Source organism: Antechinus flavipes, chromosome 1 (genome assembly GCF_016432865.1).
Source record: "Antechinus flavipes isolate AdamAnt ecotype Samford, QLD, Australia chromosome 1, AdamAnt_v2, whole genome shotgun sequence".
Lineage (NCBI taxonomy): Eukaryota > Metazoa > Chordata > Mammalia > Dasyuromorphia > Dasyuridae > Antechinus > Antechinus flavipes.
In genome coordinates, this window is record NC_067398.1 from 363,644,172 (window position 1) to 363,668,668 (window position 24,497).

General features: G+C 38.5%; 1 protein-coding gene across 2 annotated transcripts in view; it reads left to right on the plus strand.

Moving 5' to 3' along the window:
- The window catches only part of LOXHD1 (lipoxygenase homology PLAT domains 1), a 271,094-nt gene that overhangs the window by 241,128 nt on the left and 5,469 nt on the right, over positions 1 to 24,497 (plus strand). For both annotated transcript variants that reach the window (XM_051969666.1, XM_051969665.1), the window contains 3 exons: positions 15,162 to 15,332; positions 18,302 to 18,431; positions 19,531 to 19,689. In XM_051969666.1, coding sequence (XP_051825626.1) covers positions 15,162 to 15,332; positions 18,302 to 18,431; positions 19,531 to 19,689 — 460 coding nt within the window. The remainder of the gene's footprint in view (positions 1 to 15,161; positions 15,333 to 18,301; positions 18,432 to 19,530; positions 19,690 to 24,497) is intronic.

The following is a 24,497-nucleotide window of genomic DNA, read 5'->3' on the forward strand; positions in this document are numbered from 1 at the left end:
TGGTTGAAATATATGCAGAAAATCTGTCTTCACACAGATTGGTAGTTGGAAAAGGGAGGAATATTTTAAAGGCAAATACTATCTTAATAATTTTATGAAAATAGATTTGACTTTGAGGACCTCCTAAAAGAATCTCAAGCATACTCTCCAGTCCCCAGCAGTCCTCAAAACATATTTTGAGAATCACTGCTTTTTAGGCAGAGAGAACAGGTAAAAATATTAGTAGAATAAAGACATGACATAAATGACAATTCAGAAAGGAGAATGTTCAAATTGATGAGACTTCATAAAATGACAGATTTGCATAAGACAATCATGAGAGATTAAGTTGGAAAGATCAAAATCAGATTATATCAAGCTCAACTGCCACTTTAAGGAGTATGGATTTTAGCTGTAGATAATAAGGAGCCACTGATAGATTTTTAGCTGTGTAGTAATGTGAAATTCAGAAAGAAGTAGGTTATTCAATAGTGTATTTTGCATGCGTATATATTAAAATTTCATGTCCCTTCTTTTAATGATGAAAGCCAGATAGAAACAATGCACACGATATCACTAGGCTGGACCACTATGCCTAAGGATCCTCAGTCAAAAGCTTTACTCCTTTAATTTTTGTTAGTCTACTTTAATGTCATGGGATTTTCTGTTTGTGGAGGAAATGTGGAGAGCATGGAAATTTCTGACTTACTTTGCCATCTACCCCAAAATCCCCTGTCATTAGAGCATCACCTTCAAGATTTCTTTCCCTTTACTACTTTGCAACTTCAGAAGCAACATCACTGGTCTTTTCTTGGCCATCTTTCCTTTCATTTCTCTTCAAAGCCTAATGGAATATATGACATCTAACTTTTAGTCAAGATAACCCTATTGATCCAGCATATAAGCACAGAATGTATGTTTTTTGTTCCAAGATTGATGATAGATTGAACTGAGCTCATACTCCCTTCTAAGAAGCTCTGTTATGACTAATGACAAACATTTGTAAAGAAGGTCCTTTCTTGTTCCTGCCTCCCATCCTCTCTTTGCCTTTATGCTGTCCTTGGTTTTTCCTTGGATACCCACTAGAGTGCCCCACTGAGACATGCCTTCTTCAAAAAGTTTTCTTCCTTTTCTACCTCTTCTTATTCCATCAAAATCTCAGTCCATCCTTGCAGCTGCACTCAGAGGAAAGCAATATAATTAAATCATTTCACCCTAAGAGTATAAGTGACTAATTATTCTCTGAGGGACATTTGCATCTTAAGAGATTCAGAAATCCAAATGAATCTATGATGATAGAATTTCTGGATAGAGTGATCTAAGTAAATAGAGAATTCCAGACATTGTAGAGGAGATGTTTTAGCTTGGAATCTTCTCAGTACCTCCAAAGGAAGACTATATAGATCTCATTTTACCCAAAGTCAGCTCTGTAGCTTGCAGCCATGGAATGGAAGGATGAATGAAAAAGTATTTATTAAGTGCTTATTATATGCTTAGAGCTAGGGATCAAATAGATCTTTAAATATTTGTTTAAGTGCTTCCAGAAATTCTTGTTGGTTTTGTGGCCAATTCACCATTTTCTTTGAAGACTTGCTTATAGCTGTTTTGACACTGTTGACTTCTGAGTTTGCGTCTTGATCTTCTCTGTCATCATAGTAGCCTTTTGTAGTTAGGTTGATCTTATTGTTTGCTCATTTTCCCCAACTATTTCTTGATTTTTAAATTCATAAAGTTGGGCTCTGTTTCCAGATTGGTGACAAGGATGAAGGAGAGACTGTCTTAAGCTTCAGGATTCTTGTGCTACCGTTTTCAGATCTAGTTCTGGGTCTGTGAATTTTGGGGGCTTCTAAGATGGTGTGATCTGGAGTATGGTCACTCTCTCCTGGTCCATGCCCTGGTCTGTTTCTCCCCTCCAAATTCTTTTGTCCCTAGAATTGCTAACAGATTCCCTGCTCTCCTCTAGCCACAAGTGCTAGTATTCCTTCTCTCTTTGGAACTGAGGCAAGGGTCCCCTACCCTCTTGTAAATGACCACAAGCACTCTTTTCCACATGGAATTATGACCAGAGCAACTGCTGTCCTGTGGTCATAAGCATTAGTTCTCTTTGCCCCCAAACTGCAACCTGTATGGGCAATGCACCAGGATCCTGTACCCCATGAAAAAAAAGGGCTCCCTATGGTATCTTTCTGACCTCCTCCCTGACCTTGTCCCCTTACCATCTCTGGACCGAGAGCTCCCAAAGCTGCTGCTGCCGCTGTCACAACCACTTCCAAGGCCCGCTGCTGCTGCTGCATGGGCTCCAGTCTGGTCCCTATACCCAATCTTCTAAGTTGTCTCAGGCCCAGAAAAATGTTTCCCCCTCACCTTTTGTTGTCTCTGACTCCTCCAAGGTTTGATTTGAGGCATTATTTTAAAGATGCTTGGAAGAGCATATTGGGAGAACTCAGCAGGATGACTGCCTCTCCTTTGCCATCTTGACTCTGCCTAAGGGTACAAATAGAAAAGCAATCAGTCTATATTATCAAGAAGCTCACATTCTAATGAGGAAGACCATAAGCAAGAAAAGTCAGCTGCAAATTAAATAGAAAGGCATTTGGGTGTAGCAACAAAACACAAGCAAAACATCTTCTTTATGTAATTTCCACTGGTAACTTTACATTTGGTTTTCTGAAATCTGGCTTTTAACTTCCTCACCTAACTGAAATTGTTCTCTCCAAAGTTACTAATGATTTCTTAATATCCATACCTACTGTCCTTTTCTCATGAGGTCTTTTCTATCCCTTTGCTGTCTCAGACAGGGTAGAACATCCTCTTCTCAATTTCCTCTTCTCTACATTTTCCTAACACTGTTTTCTCCAACTTCTCCAACCACTTCTCTGTCTCCTTTGTTGCTTCTTTGCTGCTTTCATGCCTGCTAGCCATGGGGTCCCCCAAGGCTCTCTCCTAGACTTTCTTCTCTTCTCCTATAAATTTTCATTTGGTCATCTCATCAACTCCCATGGATTCAGTTATCATCTCTATTCAGCTGACTCTTGGATCTATTTCTCCAGTTCTAAAGTCTTTAAGGACCTTCAGCTTCACATCGCTAAGTGCCTGTTAGATATCTCCAAATGGATATCCTATAGCTATCTTAAACTCAACATGTCCAAAACTGAACTCATTATTTCTCCCCCACCCCCAAAACCACCCTTCTTCCATAACTTCTCTGTTACTATTGAAGGTACCATCATCCTCCCACTCACCCAGGCTTAATAGATATCACTCTCAGCTCCTCACTTTCTTTGATCTCATATCTAAACAGTTATGAAGTCCTATTATTTTTACTTTCATAACATCTCTACCTCATCACCTTCTCCAGGTCACATCTAAAGTTCCTACCTTTCAGTGAGAGGGATTGCTTTCTTACTCTTAGGACCTTCGTTCTGAGATTTTCTCCAATTTAACCAATAAGTAATTTGTTTGATATATTGCATCCTGCTTCTCTCATAAGTCTTTTTGAGCTCCAAAGACTTTTTATTTACTTTTTACCTTTTTTGTATTTTCAGTACTTAGCACAGGCCTGGCATGTAGTAGGCACTTAAATGGTAATTGACTGATTGCTGAACCATTTGACAGAATAGAAAATTTTGATGAGAACTTTCTTCTCTATGTCATCAATAGTTGTGGCTGTAGCCCCTGCAGAAACAGTTGCTAGACTACATCTCCATAGGGACTACTACACAGAGGATGATAGCTAGAAGATCCGCATTAGAAGCTGAACTGGAGTTTGGATGGAAAATTGAGGGCCTCTGGAGCTTCCATGCCCATTTATGACAGTTGGTCAGATACTGGTGTTAGCTGGAGTGAGGAAGCAATGATTGCTCCCCTTAGTGATAGCTTTGGGGCCCAAGCTAAAAGCAGGGCTGGTGATCTGTGAGACCCTGCTGTTCCTAAGGTTTAGCATCTTAATCCATCTCCACTGGGGCCTGAGGGAAGATGGCAGTAAAGTAATGGTGGTGATTTGACTCCATAGTAGCTGCTGCCTCCTGCCTCTTCCTTTCCGTGCTTTGATGCTCCAGCTGGGCTGATTTGCCGGCTTGTAGCTGACATTTATATGATACTTTAAAAATCAACAAAAAATTTGCTTGTATTACATCATTTGACCTTCAAAACAGTCCTATGATATAAATGGATGCATCATTCAGTCATTTTCAGTTATATCTAACTCTTTGTGGGTTTTCTTGGAAAAGATACTGGAGTACTTTGCCATTTCTTCCTCCAGTTCATTTCACAGATAAGGAAGCTGAGGCAGACAGGGTTAAGTGATTTTCCCAAGGTCTCACAATTAGTAAGTATCTGAGGCCCTATTGGACTCATGAAAATGTCTTCCTGATTCCAAGCTTGGTGCTCTATTCACTGTGCTATGTAGTTACCCTTTGTGTTTATTAATTTTATATCACCCTTTCTAATAAAAATAGTCTCCTCTTCAGAATGATGGTTTTGTTTCAGGATTCAGCCCTTATCTCTACAAAGAGAAGGCAGCATTTTTTCTCACTGTGATAACAAGATAAGATAAACCACTTGCTTAACTAGAGAGAAACTTTGTAATGAGATTTCCACACCTGGGTAAGGCTCCTTCACTTGGGGTCAAGGGCTCACAGGCTGTAGAACAGTAAAGGAACTTTAGTGGTTATTGGTGATTTGCACAGTGCTATCATCATCATCTGAGGTCTGCAGCTCTTTTACCAGGAAAGGCATAAATTATGTTATTCTGTGAGTTATTGCTGAGTTTTGGCTCTCTAAGCAATGGGGCAGTAAGCAATGGCCCATGAGCTCAGTGGTTAGAACATGGTGATTAGTAAGCCAGAGTGGGTTGGATATTGTAGAAAGTGAAATGACTTGGTGGGAAAAGACCAAAGGTTGAGTTCCTATTTTACTACATATTTACTAGAGGATGCAGGGCAAGTCAAATGAGTTCTAGTCTGCCCTCAGGCATTTATTAGCTTACATGACCTAGTCACTTAACCCTGTCCACCCCAGTTTCCTCATCCATAAAATGAGCTGGAGAAAGAAATGGCAAACCCCTCCAGTATCTTTGCCAAGAAAATCCTAAATGGGGTTACAAAGAATCAGACATGACTGAAAAAGGATTGAACAACCAAAAAAATGCAAATATAGACAAAGAAGTTAAATATAAAGTAGTATGGGAAGGAGTTGAGGGGTGGAGATCAGAAGGAGTTTTTGATTATCAATTAAAGGAAGAGAGGGATTCCCTGATGCTGAAGTCAGAAGGGAGGGCATTCTAGTCATGGAGCACAGCCAGGGCAAAGGCCTGGAGAAAGGAGATTAAACAGCAAGAAGGTTAAGTTGTCTGGATCACAGACTACAAGAGGGAGAGAGTAAGTCAAGGCCATACAATGCAGGGCTTTAAAAACTAAAGAGAGAAAATGTGTCCTAGAATCCTACAAGCAACAGAAAGCCACTGGGGTTAAGGAAACAGATGAGTCCAAAGGCCAAATCTGCCTTAGACTGGAAACATAGTAAGTATTCAATAAATACTTGTTGATTAAAATGAGTGATCAGTCAGTCTTCTCCAAAATAATGAAAGCTCCTCGAGGTCAAGAAGTTTATTGCTTTGTCTTTGTAATCCCATCTTTCAATTGTCTATCGGGCACAGGTTTTTCTTAGCATCCCCTCTTCCTGGGACCTGAGTCTCAGAAGTCAGCTAATGCAACTCTTTTTTGTCTTGCAAATATTGAAACTGAGGCTTGGGGAGGTTCAATTATACAACCCACATTACAAAAGTATTAAGTTCCAGAAGGAGATTTGAACACAAGTCTTCTCATTCCAGAAGCTATATTCTTCCCATCAAACTCCATTGCACTCCAGTTCTCTGTTCTAAGAATGTTATTTTTTCATTCCTTTTTGGAATACCTCCAGTTTTTACATCTCTTGTACCATTTCAGTAAGAAATTTCAAAGGTTACTCCCTAATTATTAAGTTTTAGCATTATTTTGGAAAATATGGAGCTAAGTACCTTTTTTGTCCTCTGTTCCTGATATATATGTACATATATATGTATACATGTGTATATTATATTACACGGTATGTGTCTATTATATTACCCTGTAGCATATATGTTGTATACATATTAAAAATATGCAGTATGTATGTGAAATATTACTGGAACATAAATACATGTGTGTACGTATAGATGTATACATGCATAGATGTATGTATATGGATTTTGCAAGAAAGTTTATGAATGGCATGGTCCAAAACCAATGCTATGGCTGTTGATCATGGTCTCCAGATATCCTTTTGCCAAAGGGACCCCACAGCATCATCAGCTTTCTCTGACAATCTGTAGGATCTGCTTCTGAGAAAATCAAAGAGCAAAGAGGGATTAGTTATCAGATCAAGTCAACAGAAGTTTATTAAGCATGGGCTCTGACTGGACACTATGCTAAGCACAAAAAACTCTCTGTTCTCAAGGAGCTTACTTTCAAATGAGAAAAGATATCACATAAAAGGGACCTGAAAAGGGAGGGAGGAAGGTACCCACTCAAGAATATGGTATCAAAGTCCAGAGAATAAAAGATGGTTTTTCTGAGTTCTTCAAAATGGAGGTTTGGGGAGAAGGGCAACACACATTTACTATCTCTTCCAAATGACAAACCCTCAGATACTTGAACAGACCTGATAGTTCCCCATACATACACACCCCATCTTTTCTTTTTTTAATTTGTTTTTTGATTTTTAAAACAAAATAAGAATTTCCATAACTGTAGAGAAAAAACTGAAATTGCAAATCTATCATATGCAACTTGCTATTCCTTTAAAATATACAATAAAGTTATCATGTAAATTTTTTTTCCTTTTTTTTCTCCTCCATCCTAAAGTTGACTACCATTAAACACAAAAATGAAAGCAGTCATATTTACTTTAACAGCTGAAACTAGTCAGTATATCTTTTTGTATCACATAGACTAGTGACTTCACCATCCTTATGAACTCAGATTATCAGTACCTCCCCTCAGATAAGGTGGTCATAGGGGAACACAGGATTTTAGATTGTAATCAGAGTTTATTGGGACTGTGACCTCTTCCAGTAACACTTTATTTCCTTTAAAACCATCTAAGACATTATAAGCCATGGGTCACATTGACTTATACTGGACTTCAGTTCATCTTCAGATCATCTTTGAACAAACTGCTTGTCAGCTCTGAATTTCTCATCATATACTTGTGAAGATGCTTGAAAAAACCCCACAACTAAATTACAAATATGTATATTAAATAAATTAAATAAATATATAGGTTTACAAGTTAAAATTTTATTTTATTTTGAGCTTTTTGAGAACTTGTATCTTGATTTTTTCATAAAATATAGTAATAATATCTTTTAGCTCTGTGCCTTATTTAAATCTGATTAGCAAACCTTCATTGCATACATCTAAGTCATTGTTAAGAGTGTTAAACGCCGAGCCAAGGACAGACCACCAACCTGAGATTTGCCATTAACAGACATCAGACCATTGATGGATATTCCTGAGTTCAAACAACTCTGAAACCAAATTACTGTATCATCCTCTGGACCTTATCACTCCATCTCGTCAGTAAAAACTGACATATTTTCATATGTCAAAGGTAGAACAAAAGACTGGATGAAAAACTTTGCTATGTCATATCATTTCCCTGATCTGCTATTCTAGGAACTGCCCAAAAGCAAAATGAGGCTGGTCTGGCATGGCTTTTCATGACACAGCCATACTAACTCTTAGTAATCACTGATTCCTTTTCTAAATGCTCGGATACCACCCCTATAATAATACATTCCAGAAATTTGCCAGATATCAATGTCAACCTCATGGGCCTATAATTTGTAGGCTCCACCCTCTTCCCTTTCTTGAAAATTAGACCTTTGCCCATCTCTAGTCCTGTACCACCTCTCTCATTCTTCACAATTTTTCAAAGATGATTGAGAGTGGTTCTACAATCATTATATGTATACGTATATGTACGTATATAATATATGCATATTGTATGCATATAATATGCACATGTATGTATATATTATATTGTGTGCCATATATCATATTATAATAGATCACATATTGCTATAAATTATATATTCTATGTTATAATATATATTATATAGCATCTATAATATATAATAAGTTACATTGCTATGTATATCCTCTATATTTTCATAATATATATCATATAGCACCTATAACAATATATAACATGTTATATAATATGATATATTGCATATTATAGTATGCATTATATATTATCTATATTGTATATATGTATATGTATATATTATCTATATGTATATATGTATACATATTATCTATATTCCAATATGTCACATATCTATATATAACATATATCTATATAACATATCATAATGTATATCATATTATAATGTATTAGATATAAATATATCAAATATATAGCTATATATATATGATATATAATATATACACACACCTCACCAAAAGCACCTAGATTTTTCTTTTGTTTTTTAAATACCTCCTCATTCATCTTGGTTTTCAACTCCTTGTTCACCAATTTTGGTATATTTTCCATAATCTGAATACCATTCTCTTGGTGGAAGAAATAGAAACAAAGTAAGATTTCAATAGTTCTGACTTCTCTTCATCATCCATTATCCTGATGCCATTCATCCTGAGCAGCTGCCCTATTCTTTCTTTGATCTTTCTCTTTCTATCAACATAGCAAAAACCAAAACCAAAACCAAAACCCAAAAAAGCCCTTTTTGTTGTCCTTTGCATTCATCACCAGCCCCAGCTTATTTTGAGTTTTAGTTCTGTAGATTTTTTTATAGGGCCATGCAATGCTTTTATATTTGTTATCCTTTTATATAGAAAGATATATATATTTACACACACATAATCTGTGCTTATATACACAGAAATAAATGTGTGTGTATGTGTATATATATATATATGTCCTTCTTATGTTCCTATTAGTTTATTATTTACCTCTTGGGGTTACACCATGCCTCCATATATATGAAGTCACGCCCCTTGGGGAGGCTAGCCACCACTGTGAAGACTTTTACTCTACAAAAATCCATTGATAGCACTTATTGGATGATGTCTCTTTGCACAAAACCTGGTACCAGGCACAGTGTGTGGTTAAAAAAAAAACAGATAATAAGCAAATAGAAATCACAATTTCTGTACTCAGAGACTCTCACAGCCAATGTATGGGAGGTAATACCAGTATGGTACATTTGGAAGGCTGCAATCTAAGAAAATAAATCCAACTAGAAAGACAGTCAGTGATCAAGGGCTCCTAAAAGAAAGAGGGGTTTTTTATTTTGTTTTGTTTTTTAAGGATGAAAGGTTTATTTTCTGTTTGCCTGGAAGCAAAGCTGATGAAATTTAAGCACAAAAATAAATATAATTTAAATCAATAAACATTCCACTCAAATTAAAAAAAAAAAACAATAAAAAGTATACATAAATTAAAATCCATCTGGCACTTTTAAAGAGAAAAATCTATAGAAAATGAAGAGAGAAGTTTCGAACTCAATTTGGAAAAAGGTGGGAGATTTGGATTTGTCTGACATAGGATCTAAACGGAAAAGGAAAAGGAAGAACTTTATGCCAAGTGCTAGAGTAATCTCCATCCATGCAGATCTAGGAAGCTAGACCAGAAATGTTTGATTTGTATGACCTCTTTACAGGAATAGAAAGTGGAACTTCCTAGTCACTTAGCTGACACCATATGGAACCTTGGAGGGCCCACTTGGGACTGATTAATAGCATGGTACAATCAATTCTCTTTTTATAGGAATTGAAAAGGAGATGAGCTTTCCCTTCTTGAAGAAGTAATATTGATCAATATTTCTCAGAGTATTTTTATTTTAATTGGCATCTTTTAAAAACCATAGAAAAACTTTAAGGGGTAGTTTAAGAATGAGACAAATTCAGGGGGGGATTCCAAAGAAATATTTTTGAAAATAAGGGCTTTTCTGATTAAAACAAAAAACCTCATAGGCAATTCTTTACTTGGTCTGTTTTCTGCTGGCTCTGTTCTTGAATATGAACTACTATCTTGTTTACTCAATGTCCCTGAAACCCCCCAAAATCCAAATTTTGTTGACGAATCTCTTTTTCTTTTTTGCCTGAGGCAATTGGAGTTAAGTGAGTTGCCCAGAGTCACACAGCTAGGAAGTGCTAAGTATCTGAGGTTAGATTTGAACTCAGGTCCTCCTAACTTCAGGGCTGGTGTTATATCCACTGTACCACTGGCTGCTCTGTTGAAGAATTTTTTTCTCGAGGTATCCTTGATTATCTCTTACTGTCCAAAATTGAGACTTACAGGACCTAAAGTTCAGTCCCTGCTCTGCTGCTGACTTCCCTGAGCATGATTACTCCTCACTTTAGGTTTATAATTTCTCTATCCATGAAACAGACTCATTTAAATTATACTATGCATCAGATTCCCAGGAAATCAAAGAAGAGACCATCATAAGATTGACCTCACTTGGAGGCAAAATGGACATCATCCTACCTGGAAAGATTTGGAGATACTTGGGAAGTGAAATGTCAAAAATGCTGACAAGGGTTAACACGTTAGGCTCTTTGTGTCTCTCCTCTGTGAGATCCCTGAGTGCCTATCTAGGTCTTCCTTAAAGGCCCTAAACCTTTGGATCCATAGAAACTTCAAAAGTGTCTTAGTGGGGTCAACTTAAAATCCTGGGGTAAAAGGCAAGAAAGGCAAATACAGAAAAAGGGTTGCAGTTCCTGAAGGGGGAACTGGAAGACACAAATGAATGTTTTAGCCCTTTTCATTCTTTGCTCTGAATGATTACAAACCCCCCAGCAATGTTCCTCATTGCATATTCTCTCCTGTGTTAGTGTGAGCTCGAGAACTGGATGTGTTTCATCCTTTGTGTCACTAGTGTCTACCGCAGTCCCTGGCACAGGGTAGGTGCTGGTTGATTGACACCAAGAGTCAGCCCTGTTCCTTGGTGTTTGCTGTATAGTGTTTAATCTTGTCAGTGAAATCATCCCTCCCTGTTTAGGACAGTGGAGGTGGGAAATATCTAAAAGTGTCCTGCCTTTTCGGGTAAGAGAATCTTTTCTCAAAAATAAGAAAATCAAGTAAAAGCCACCCAGAAAGACCTCATTAAGGAACCTCAAGCTCAGCTGACCCTGGGGAGTTGGGTGCTACAATTTCAGTTCTTTTCCAAAAGGTAGATTTTTTTTGTTTGAAAAGTGAGCAAATTTACTGTCAACTCAGTGTCAAAATAACTTTGCCCAAAGTACTCTTCCTTCCTTCTTCCAAACTCTCTGTCTCTGCCTCTGTGTCTGTCTGGCTTTGTTTCTCTAGCTGAGAGTGTGTGTATGTCTTCCTCCCTCCCTATCTGTGTCTATGTCTTTCTGTCTCTCTCTTTCACTCTCTCTGTCTTCCCCTCCCCCCTCATCTTTCCTCCTCCCCGCCATCTCTCTCTCCCCTCCCCTCTTCTTTCCTACCTCCCTTCCCCTCACCCTTAGTGGTATGATTCCTGGAAACTTCCTTAAGTTTGTCTTCTCTCTTGCCTTTATACCTCCTCTTTGAAATTTAAATTTTCTATTTAAGCTTTTTGGGGATGCAAGTGTATGATTTATGTTCATCCCCCAACATCTGTTTAGAGGAGGGATACGTCACTTTTTTTGCCCTGAATCCCTTTGGTCTTGTGAAACCATGGACCCCTTCTCACAATCATGTTTTTAAATGTATAAAATAAAGTACATAGGATTGCAAAAGAAAAAGCAATTGTAATTGTTAAGGACTAGGCCTAGGTGAAGAGGCAGGTCAGTTTTCCAAGAGTCTCCACATCTGTGAATCATAAACTTGAAGGAGTTGCAAAGCAGCCTTCTCTGATGTTCCTTGTGGATTGGGAATGAAATAAATTGGAGTCAAGAGGGAAGAGGAGAGAAATTAGACAATGCAACTGCCTCTCCATCTCCTTGTATCATCATCATCCTCTCACATGAGGAGATCCATTCCACATGTCTGAGTTAGACCTCTAGCAGCCACTGGCAGGGGGCTTCCATATCACAACATATGGTGCCCGAATAGGGACACGAAAACATAAGAAAAAGCAGTGCTTGAGAGCTGTTCGTGAGCAGGATCCTCCTACAGTTCCTTCAGTAATCCACAGGATACTGGCAGGTGGCTCCTGCATCACAACATGTAATGAAATAGTTATCAAAATATTTTTTAAGTTCATATACCCTAGGTAAGTACCCTTGTTCTAGAGTATAAACTTCAGGAGGACAGAAATTAATACCTTGTCTATTAGTCTCTAGAATCTAGCAGTCAGAGACACATACTTAATAGAGATTTGTCAGAATGAATGGACTAGGATTGTCTTCATCCTTCTAGGAAAGTCCATCAATCAGCCCATTTTCAGATTAAGCAAAGCAACGATATAAAGAACCCAACTAACAATATTCTCAAATTCAAAAACACAAAATTAAAAAACAAGTTAATAAAATTATTTGTAAATTTAGTAAAAATTCAGAAAAATGAACAATTTTTTTTGGTCTCCATCCCTTTTTTACTCAATATAAATGTGTTTTGTTTAGCCTAAACTTTCAATCAAATTATCTTCTTAAGCAGGACCTCTCTTGTCCCACAAGCTTTCTCTGTAAGAGAACTAACATTTCTTTCTTGCTACCTGACTCCCAAGTCCATGAATCTCTGGGAAGGTTTCACAGGTAGCAGAATCTAGGTCTGCTGATTCCAAATCCACACTCTTTTCATTAAATCGTGCTACTGGTCATTAATTCTTTAAGTTCCTGTTTTCTCCTATGTCCCTGCCTATGAATACATTATGTTCTATATTCCAAATGATTTCTCCTCATATCTTCACCTGTTGAAAGCTTTTTCTTTCTTCAAGGTAGCACTTGAGTAACCTCTTCCATGGAGTCTTCTATGATTTCTATCTTACCCAGTGACCCTTTCTGCCTTGAATTTGACATAAGAATCTTGTTCTGACCTCTCCTTGGCATTTGTGTTATAACTTGTATATTATTATAACACAGTATTACATTATAATTTCTTCCATTTCTGTCCTATTCATCATGGTATGGAAGTTACTTTGGGTTCAGTCTTTTTTTTTTTAATAACTTATTGACAGAACCCATACCAGAGTAATTTTTTACATTATCCCTTGTACTCACTTCTGCTCCGATTTTTCCTCTTCCTCCCTCCACCCCCTCCCCCAGATGACAAGCAGTCCTATATATGTTGAATAGGTTACAGTATATCCTAGATACAATATATGTGTGCAGAACCGAACAGTTCTCTCGTTGCACAGGGAGAATTGGATTCAGAAGATATAAATAACCCAGGAAGAAAAACAAAAATGCAAACGGTTTACATTCATTTCCCAGTGTTCTTTCTTTGGGTGTAGCTACTTCTCTTTCCTTGGTCAATTGAAACTGAATTAGCTCTCTTTATCGAAGAGATCCACTTCCATCAGAATACATCCTCAAATAGTATCGTTGTTGAAATATATAATGATCTCCTGGTCCTGCTCATTTCGCTCAGCATCAGTTCATGTAAGTCTCACCAGTCCTCTCTGTATTCATCCTGCTCGTCATTTCTAACAGAATAATATTCCATAACGTTCATATACCACAATTTACTTAACCATTCTCCAATTGATGGGCATCCGTTCATTTTCCAGTTTCTGGCCACTACAAACAGGGCTGCCACAAACATTTTTTCACTTTCAGGTCCCTTTCCCTTCGTTAGTATCTCTTTGGGGTATAAGCCCAGTAGTGACACTGCTGGGTCAAAGGGCAGGTACAGTTTGATAACTTTTTGAGCATAGTTCCAAATTGCTCTCCAGAATGGCTGGGGATTCAGTCTTGAAAGGAAAGCCATCACAGTACATGTCTTACCAAGCTAGAATGGCTTTGAGTAGAGACCTAGTGATGGACTGTGTGGTCCTCCAAGGTTTGGAAAAAAGACATCATTGGAAGGTTGGCTGCAGGCTGATGAACTCTTTGGCCATGACTCTCAAAGACCATCTTCAAAATTCAAAGAGTCTGTAGGATCTGTATTGGCAGAGGGAGTATTCACACCAGTGACATCACCCATCCTTGGTCTTTGCCCTTTTTTTTCCCTTTTCAACAAAAGTATTCCGGTGTTTCACTACTGAATAATAAACTCCTTGAAGGTAGAGACTTCACATCATTTATTATTTTCTACCTTCCAATGCCTGGAACATTATAGTGCACCTAGTAGGTACTTTAAAATTTTTTGTTAAATAAACGAATGAGGGAGTGAATAGCACCAATCCTGGAGTCAGGAGGATCTGAGTTCAAATCTGGCCTCAGACACAACACTTCCTAGCTTTGTGACTCTGGGCAAGTCATTAACCCCAACTGCCTCAGCAAAAAAAAAAAAAAAAAAAAAAAAAAAAAAATGAAGAAATGAAAGTAAAGAAGAGGTATATATAATATGTAAAAAAAGGTAAAGCAATTACTTTCATCTTCCAAGGTTTTCAGGAACTGAGAAACAACTAGACAGACCAACTCCTATTGCAGTTCAATGAAATGTTCCTCATATACTGTGCAATGCAAATTACAACACTATTGACAGCCACACACCCAGGGGTCTGCCTGCAACCTTAGAGCTGTGAAAAATTGGTCTGTTTTCCCAACCATGCTCGACAAATAGCAGCTGTATTTCAGATTCTCCACAATGACTTGCAAAGTTCAACAATGCCGCCTTTATGGCTCTTCCTGAGGGGCCAGCCACTGCAGGCTCTCTGTGCTATCTGGTAGCTTCAGCTAGTTTACTCCAACAGACAAAGGTTACAACAGCTGCCTCTGGTCACAGTCTCTTTACCAAGATCAACGTAGGCCTTAGATCTCAGCTCAACTTGCTTTAGGCCAGACAGATGTCCTACTTTTGATGATTCTTAGAGATTCTCTCCCCAAAGGGAGCCAGGAACACTTAGAGCTGGAAGGAGTTTTAAAGTTCATTCAGTCTTCCTCCCCCGACACCCATTCTATAGATGAACAACTTGAGATTAAGAGAGAGAAATGAGCTTGCCCGAAGTCACACAGCTAGATGGACCTCTGTGGAAGAGAGGAGGGTGTACAAGGGGAAGAGGAGGAGGGTAAGTTTGACTCCCTGTCTCATCCTTGTCCCTACAGGCTTATTTTCTGGCTGGCATCTGAACTACGTAGATGTGAGGGATAACTCCCGGGATGAGACATTTCGCTTCCCATGTGAACGCTGGCTATCAAAAAGCGAGGACGACAGACAGACAGTCCGAGACTTGCGCTGTGCCAACAATGAGATCTTGGAGGAGATGGAGGAAACCAGTAAGTCTAGAAGCTGAAGAAGCTTTAAAAAGATCTGGAAAGTAGGGAGGGTTCTCTGCTTTCCAGTATACTTCCATGTCTCAGAGCTTCCAGTCGTTCTTCCTGGCCCCCCAAACACACCTAGCACCCTAAGCAATTGGTGCTATTACACTGTCCCCTTGATACCTAAAAACTCCAAATATCACACCTTTTCTCTACTGTCATTAGAACTAACTTATCCTTTCTCTGAAATTCCAGCTGATTCATTATTTAAATTAGCCCCTAAAAAAGGTAACTTCTCAGGTAATATGGTTGCATTATCATAGGAGCCAACAATGCCTTAACTCAAAGGCATTAATTCATAATAGAAGATTCAGAGAGATTGGGAGATTGACAAGGAAAAAAAGATTTCTGCAGGTGCCTCTGAAATCATATTAATGTCGAAACCATGTTAATGTGGGCCCTGAGTTAACATTTGAGAGAGATGCTAAGAGACTTTGACAAAGTCAGGAGGAATGTCACAAATGGTAGAAATTTTAGGAGGTCTTTATAGACCAGTAGTATTCTTCCAGTCCCACCCTGCTCTACCTAGAGCCCTATCCAGGTACTCTCTCCCTATCCTGTCTAGAGCAGGAAACAACAGTGCTCAAGTCTGTTATGTAGACTTTGGAGGTGTCAGGTAAAGAGGCTTAAAGCTCTTTGGCTTAAGAGTAGGAAAAGAAAACATTGTTAAGACTTCCATTCTCATATTCTTTAGCTTACCTTGGTACCCCTTAGGATGGGTGGGTACATTGAGATTTACAAGTCCGAAGGCAGAGATCATATTTTTAAGACAGAAAAATCACTCGAGTCACACCAACAAAATCCCATTGATTGCTCATGGTCATGAATCATGGAAATTAAACAAATGGCAAGAAAACATCATATATCAGACTAGTCGTCTCTCCAGGGAGTGAGCTGGGTTGTGTGTCATGAGACTACCTCTGCTTTGTTTTCATGTCAGAGAGCTTAGTGGCAGGCTGCTGCTTCATAGCCTAGAATAATAGAACTGAAAGGAATCTTAGAGATCATCTTATTCAATCCCTTCACTAAGGAATGAGTGATGAGGAAACTAAGGCATTGAAAGGGGGGAAAAAAAACCTTACTTTAGGTCACATAGCTAATGGTCCCAATCAACCACTTCCCTTGCCAAGAAGAAAAAAAATTTTTTTTAGAAATTTTCTTCTTCCTTGGGCAGTATAACATAAGGGAAAGAGTTTGGGATTTGAGTCAGGAGGCCTACATTCCAGGCCTGGAACTCACTAGTTATATAACACGAGTCAGTTTACTCTCTAGATCAGCTTCTTCATCTATAAAATGGGGATAAAAATCCAATCTCACAAAATTATTGTGAGAATCAAAAGTAATATTATTTGTAGCTATGCACTTAAATGTAGTTAAATAGTTTAAAACTGCACTCACTCCTTAATGAATATTGACAGAAAAATTTTAAATAAAATACTAGCAAGGAGATTATAGCAATTGATCACAAAGGTCATATACTTTGACCAGGTGGGATTTATACCAGGAATTCAGGGCAGGTTAATATTAAGAAAAAAATTGGTATACTTGACCATATCAACAATAACAACAGAAATCATATATGATCATCTCAATAGATGTAGAAAAAGCTTTTTGACAAAATACCATGCTCATTCCTATTTAAAAAAAACACTAGAAAACCTAGAAATAAATGAGATTTCCCTTAAATTAATAAGCTGTATCTATCTAAAACTATCAGCAAGTATTGTTGGTGTTGGGGACTGATCATCTTTCCAATAAGGTCAGGGGTAAAACAAGGATACCCATTATCACCACTGTTATTCAATATTATACTATAAATCTTAGCTATAGAAATAACAAAAATAAATTGACAAAATTAGAATAGGCACTAAGGAAACAAAACTATCTCTCAGAGAGAAGGAGGGAATGAGAAAGGAAGGAAGGAAGGGAAAGAAGATAAAGAAAGAGAAAGGAATGAAGGAGGGAAGGAGGGAAGGGAAGGAGGAAAAGAGGAAAGGAGGGAAAGAGGGAAGGGAAGGAGGGAAGGAATAAAGACAGAAAGGAAGAAAAAGAAAAAATGAAGAAAGAAAGAAAAGAGAGGAAGGAAGGAGGGAAGGAGGGAGGGAGAGAGGAAGGAAAGAAGAAAGGAAAGGAAGGAGGGAAGAGAGAGAGAGAGGAAGGAAAGGAATGAAAACAGAAAGGAAGGAAGGAAGGAAGGAAGGAAAAAAATGAAGAAAGAAAAGAGAGGAAGGAAGGAGGGAAGGAGGGAGGGAGGAAGGAAAGAAGAAAGGAAAGGAAGGAGGGAAGAGAGAGAAAGGAAGGAAAGGAATGAAAACAGGAAGGAAGGAAGGAAGGAAGGAAGGAAGGAAGGAAGGAAGGAAGGAAGGAAGGAAGGAAGGAAGGAAGGAAGGAAGGAAGGAAAATAATTTTTTAAAAAAGATGATTCAGAACCCTTTTTGCATATTTCTGTAGGAACCTTCCATGGTCCACCTTCCTACCCACCCCTTTTGTACCCACCCCTGCTTACCCAATTACTTTTCACATGGCTTCTGTCAGTGAGGCTCTGAAAGCCAGGCCCCTAGAAACAGCTTTCCCACTCCCCCATGCCCCACCCTCCAGTGCTTCCTCCCACCTCCTCCGGGCAGTCCTCCATACTGCAGTTGATTTCAGATTGCCTCACTGCTTACATGGTGAAGAAATCATTACAATAAACAGAACGGGAATATTGCTTAATTAGCTCCTGAATCTTTGGGGAAAACCGGTTCCTTCCATCATGGGTTCTATTTATAGCCTTTCAGCCCAGTAATTAACCTCAGCTCCCCCCACCCCCATGTCCCCGCTCCTCGGAGGTGAAGAGGGGGCCGGGGAGACGCGGGCTGTTCTGCCAGATCCCCACTTATAGGCAGCTGCCTCCTCTCTTAATGTGCGGCTTTTGTCCTCTATTGCAGCTTATGAGATCGTCATAGAAACCGGCGATTCAGATACCAGGGAGAATGCCTGGATAGTTCTGGAAGGAAGAAAGGACCGATCCAAAGAATTCCTCATAGAAAACAGCCCTAGGCACAGAGTGTTTAGAAAGTAGGGGGGGGCGCTGCGGGAGTTGGGGGAAGTCTGGAAGGGGAGATGGAAAAGGGAGAGAAGAAGGGGGTGGATAAGAGAGGGGGACGAGGGGTGGGGGAAGGAGCTTCCAACATCTGCTTCTGGGACGTAGATTAGCAGAGTGTTTACTGATCTGCACACTAGGCACTTTGGGAGATAAAAGAGCATAAAAAGGCGTGATTTCTCCCCTCCGGGAGGTAAGGTAAGAAGTAAGGTGGGGTAGGAGAGTGTTAGATTTAGAACTTTAGAAAGAGTTCTAAATCCTGAGCTTAAATCCTGCCTCTCAACACTCACCAGCTACCTCACTACTCAGAGCCTCAACATCTTCATCTATAAAATGGGTATGAGAATATTTGGATTAATTAAATCACAGGGCTCTGGAGAGACTCAGGATGAAACAGTACAAGTAAAATGCTTTGCAGTCTTGAAAGCACTAATATCAGCATCCGTTAATATTATTTTTATTTCATAAAGATTTATTCAAAAAAGATTCTTTAATTGTATCTCCTGGCATGGTCCCTTATGCCTGAGGAATCATACCATCTTTAAGTCTAGGTTCTCCCTTGTTCAACTCCAATCCTCAAGTTATATTTTTGATCTTTCCAATCTTCAGTCTTCCTATTCTCCAGTAAGGATAGACTCCTTTCCAAACCTGTGGTCCATATGCCTACCCATTTCCATAACTTGACTTACCTTGGCTCTTCCTGATCCCTCCCTGACATCCAAGTCTTACCAAGAATAGCCAAGGATATAGTCCCACCTTCCTTTTAAAGGTTTCCCTGAGCAGCCCCTTACCATTCTTTCATCCGACAGCACTGTGTAGTTATTGCCTTGTTTCCTGTGTATTAGCTTTGCCTGCCCAACTAAAATGTAACCCAAATGAATACAGAGATTGTGTTTTACTCTTTGCATCCCCAAGTGCCCAGTTTTAGTGCTTCACATATGATAGATGCTCTGTAAATATTCTTTAAATGAATGGATTAATAAAATAGGCAAGAAAATGGATGGATGGATGGATGGATAAATGAATGAACTAGGTGTGGAAAGATTCATTGAAAATATCCTTTGTTTCTTACAGAGGCACCACTGACAAATTTGAATTTGACAGCATCTATGTGGGTGACATAGCAGCCCTCTGTTTGTGGCATATGCCCAGAGAAGGACAGAGGATGCCTCCCAGGGAGATACTCTGGCATGTAAAGACCATCACCATCACAGAGCTGGAGTTCAACAATGTGTATGTAACTCCCTGGAACCCAGGAAGGGTTTAAGTGGGACTTCCCTCTGGATATGTGTAGACTACTGAAGTGGCTTGAAATCTTCTGCCTCATTTGGCTGTGGGCAAAGCAGGGTTGGTCTCATGGGCACAACCTTGAGTAGTTGGATGGAGGAAGAATCAGATCATCTGGGGAGCATTCAGTGAGGGCACTGAGGAATAAGGAAGGCACTGAAGGGAAATTTCAAGGAAATATTCCAAAAGTCATCACAGAGTCAGACAATATCAGACTTGGAAAGAGGTTATTTTGTCCAACCTTCTATCTAGTTGTAGAAATCTGATAGAATGTCAAGTCCTGCTTGAGCATGTCCAATTAACAGGATGCTCTCAGCCTCCAGAGGCAATCTGTACCATTTTACTGACTGTTGTGGTTGTTAGAAATTCTTCCTTTTAACTGGATCATCCTGTCTGTGTAATTTCCACCCTTTCTTCCTGGTTTACCCTCTGGAATTATTAGAAAAAAGCTCGTCCCTTTTGCCACATGAAACAGCCCTTCAGATAGTTGAAGAGAGTTTTATGTCCACACCTTCAGTTTTCTCTTGTCCGTCCTAAACATCTTTCAAATATTCTCCTCATTAAAGAGTTTCTGGTCCCATTATTATCCTTGTCACTCTCCTCTTGATTCATATTCCATCTAGTTATTTTTCTTACTGAAATGTAGTATCCAGAAGTGTTATCCTAATTCAAATATGGACTAAGTAGCATTCTCATTCTATACCTTTGCTAATATAACTTTCTGGTTAGATGATAAACTCCTTGAGAGCAGAGAACCGAGCTAACTAGCACTTAGCATGATGCTTAGCACCAAATGGGTACTTCATAAATGTTTATTGATTGAATCACTGAGTAATTTACATGGAAAGAGTGAGTTTCCTTTCTCTGGAGTTCCTGATGTCAATAAAATCACAGATCTAGTACCCATCCTAATTTTCTATTCTACATAAATGGATTTAAGCAGTTTTAGTTGCATGTTTGTTGTTAGTTTTAGCCCATTATTCTAAGTTGTTGAGATCTTTAAACCTTGAGTTCTGGTTGTCAGCATATTAGTTATCCCTCCTAACAATGTGTCATTCCATTAAGTCAACAGGAATGCCATTTATGCTTTCATCCAAATTGATGATAAAAACAAAAGTAGGACAGCACCCTTTTACAAGCCACTGGAATCCTTTCTACAGATTGACATTCATCCACTAATAATACACAGTTCACTCTTTAAGTGGTTCAAACCAACTCTGACTGCCCCTAACCCTACTCTCACATAACTCACACCTCTCAATCTCATCCACAAAGCTATCATGTGAGACTGTTACATGCCTCACTGAAATCAAGAACACTGGATTTAGAATCAGGAGAGCCCTGGTTTCAAATCTTGCATCGGACATTTACAAAACCCTGTGATACTGGACAACTCATTAATCATTCTGAGCTTTGGCTTCCTCATCTATAAAATGGAAGAAATAGTCCCTACCTCACAGGAATGATGTGAAGATTAAATAAGAGAATAGCTGTAAAATGATTTCAAAAACTTGAATCTAAATAAATGTCAGCTTCCATTATTTTTACATTCTATAATAATATTTTCTATCAATTTAATTCAATTCAATTCAGTTAACACTGTTGCTACTACATAAAATCCACTGTCTTAGGCACAATATAGGATTTCAATTAAAAAGTCAAGGGAACTTATTTAGCAGTGGGAGTTTTTTCTTTTTTGGGAACTAAGCTGCCTCCTGATTATTTTTCGATTTAATAATCTTTCTAAAATTTTACACAGAATCAAATTGAAGTTCACTGGTCCAGTTTCCCAAAATTGACTTTCCTCACCTTTTTAAAAGTTGATTTGGCACTTAAACCATTCCCATTCCCCTAAAATATCCCTCCTGTTTTTGACAGTTCCTCAAAACTCATCCAGACTACTCCTGTGATTGTACCTGCAAATTCTTCCTGTATTCTGGGACATAATTCATCTAAATTAGTTAACCTCATTGAGATTTGAACTCATTTATGAGGTACTCTCTTAATAGATCTTTATCTATCTTAATAATGATGATGTTAGACATTTATAGTGCTTTAAAGTTTACAAAGTCCTTTGCAGAAGCAATATAATTTAGTGGATTACAGAAGTCCAATCCATTTGGGTTCAAGACCCTGCCAGAGGATACTGCCTATGTGACCTTAAGCCAGTCATTTAACCTCTTCACACCCAGATAATCTTTTAATGACTGTTTGTTGTAAATCTACATTGGTAAAGGACATTTTTCTCACTGAGGAGCTCTCTTTAACCAATGTAAGTCACAAGTCTGGACTCCCCTCCCCACCAAAAAAAGCACCTTAAATCCACTGCCTTAGAAAAACATTTCTTATATGGCAAGAACTATACTAATTCAAACAAAAAGAAAGATAGTCTCTTGTTCTCAAAGAACTTATATTCTAATAGAAAAAATAGTCCATAAAAGGGAGTTAGAAGCTAAGACAGGGAGGCACTCATTAATTAAGGTGGGGGAAAAATTCAAGGGCTGAGCCCAATAAGAAGCAAGTAGGGCTGGCATGGGTAATGCCTCCAATGGAGAGTCCAGGTACAAACTCAAGCTGCCAAAAAACATTATCTCATTTGAGCCTCACAACAATCCTATGAAATATTGTTAAATCCATTTTACAGATGAAGAAACTGAGGGTCAGAAAATTTAACTCATGGCCATACAACAAATAAATATTAAGGGAGGGTCTGAACCCCAAACTTCCAAATTCAAAGTCTAAAACTCTTACCACAACTGTGCATTGCTTTTCAAATAAAGAATTAACACCACCTCATTCTTATACCTTGAGCTTCAATTCATGGGAATGACAGATTTAGATATTTAAGGGACCTGAAAAATCATCTAGTCTGACTCCATTATTTTAGAGGGGAGAAACCTTGGGTTGAGAGTGGTTGTGACCTATTCAAACCCACACAGTTAGTTCTTTCTACCATCTTATATCATATTGCCTCCCAACTTCCTCTTTACCAAAACAATAGTTCTAGTGTTTTCTACTTTAGTCAGACTTCATTTGGAGGATTAAGTCCAGGTCTGAGAGTCTCCTTTTAAGAACAATATTATATTGATACACTGTAAGGTATCCAGACAAAGATAACCAGGCTAGTGAGAGGTCTGGAATATAAGGGATAGTTGTACTGCTGTTTAAGAACCGTATTTTACTTTGGTAAGAACAACTGCTCACTTCTATGTTCAAAAGATAAGTACTACACTATGTCAGGCCAGAACCTGCCTAAAACATTTGGCATAATGGCCTTGTGGTCCAAGAAGACCTCCACTCCCATCTCCCAAAGCCAGGATATCTCACAGGGATGTATGATATACATTGACCAAGAACAATGAGCTCTGAGAGTCAAATCCTAGGGGTGAGATGGGGAAGGAAGTCCCATCAAGCCCAAATCCATAGCTCTATTGATCTATGAGGAGAAGAACTAGAAAAAGCAGGACATCAAAAGGAAGATTATTCCCTGGTTATTCCTTTTTTTTAAAAAAATAGCTTTTTATTTTCAAAATCTATGCAAAGATAGTTTTCAACATTCACCCTTGCAAAATCTTATGTTCCAAATTTTTCTCCCTCCCTTCACTCTACCCTCTTCCCCTTAACAGCAAGTAATCCAATATAGATTAAATATCTGGTTATTCCTAATTCATGGCTTTGGAAGCAAATATTTTAACTTTGCCAGAAGGGATAAGATAATAGAGGTACCTCCCCATCTGTGTATAGATCAGAAGAATCAACTTTTAATTTCCATGAAGTTAGAGCCATGAGTTAGTATATAGTGGATAGACATTTCAATTACAGAAGAAAGACTCTGGAGATATCCTCTCCTACTCCAAATTTCATGGGTGGGGGGACTGGATAGTCCAGGTTTGGAAACTTGAATTTGCCTGTCTTGATTAGAGGAACAAAAGTCTACTCAATAAAAACCATCAAGCTTACCTGAGAGTCAGAGCAGGTACCAATCCAGGTGTTAAAAAGAGCCTAATATCTGAAAGTGAAGTGAATCAATTGCAATCCAGATTCTAACATCATTGCTCCTAACCCTACCTTCTGGACCAAAGATGAGTCTTCTACATAGTTGCTCTATAGATAGATGGATAGATGGATGAAAGGATATGTACATAGAAAAAATGTTTATATACATAGATGGATAGAGAAAAGAAAGAGAGAAAAAAGAAAGTGTATTACACATTTATTAGGCACTGGTAGTTAAAGGAACTGAAGAAGAGAAGACTTAGTGGGTAAGTAACATGTGGACAGCTAAATGGAGTAGTTAATAAAGTGTTGGGATATAGATTCAAGAATATCTGAATTCAAGTCATTCTTCAGTAACATATTGGCTGTGTGGCTTAACCTCTAAACCTCAGTTTCTTTCTCTGCAAAAAAAGGATAATAATAGTTGATGTGAATTTAACATCAAGTGCTTTGCCAGACCATATAAATGCTGGCTGTTATTGTTATTAGCTATCATGGAAGGGAGGGATCAGTGAGGATCTATTAAGACATCAAAGAGATTGAATTCTGTTTTCAGACTTGTTACCTTAAAACAGAGGAGATACAGCACCAAGGCAAATGTAAGCAATAGAAAGGCTCTTTTGCAGCTGCTTTGACACCTGAAACTAAGAGCTCCTAGTCTGGGTGGCTAGGAAAGGATTTAAAAACTCAGAAAGGAAAATGGGGAAGTAACATTTATGCCACGAGTTGGATTTTCCATTGTCCTAGAGATTCACTCT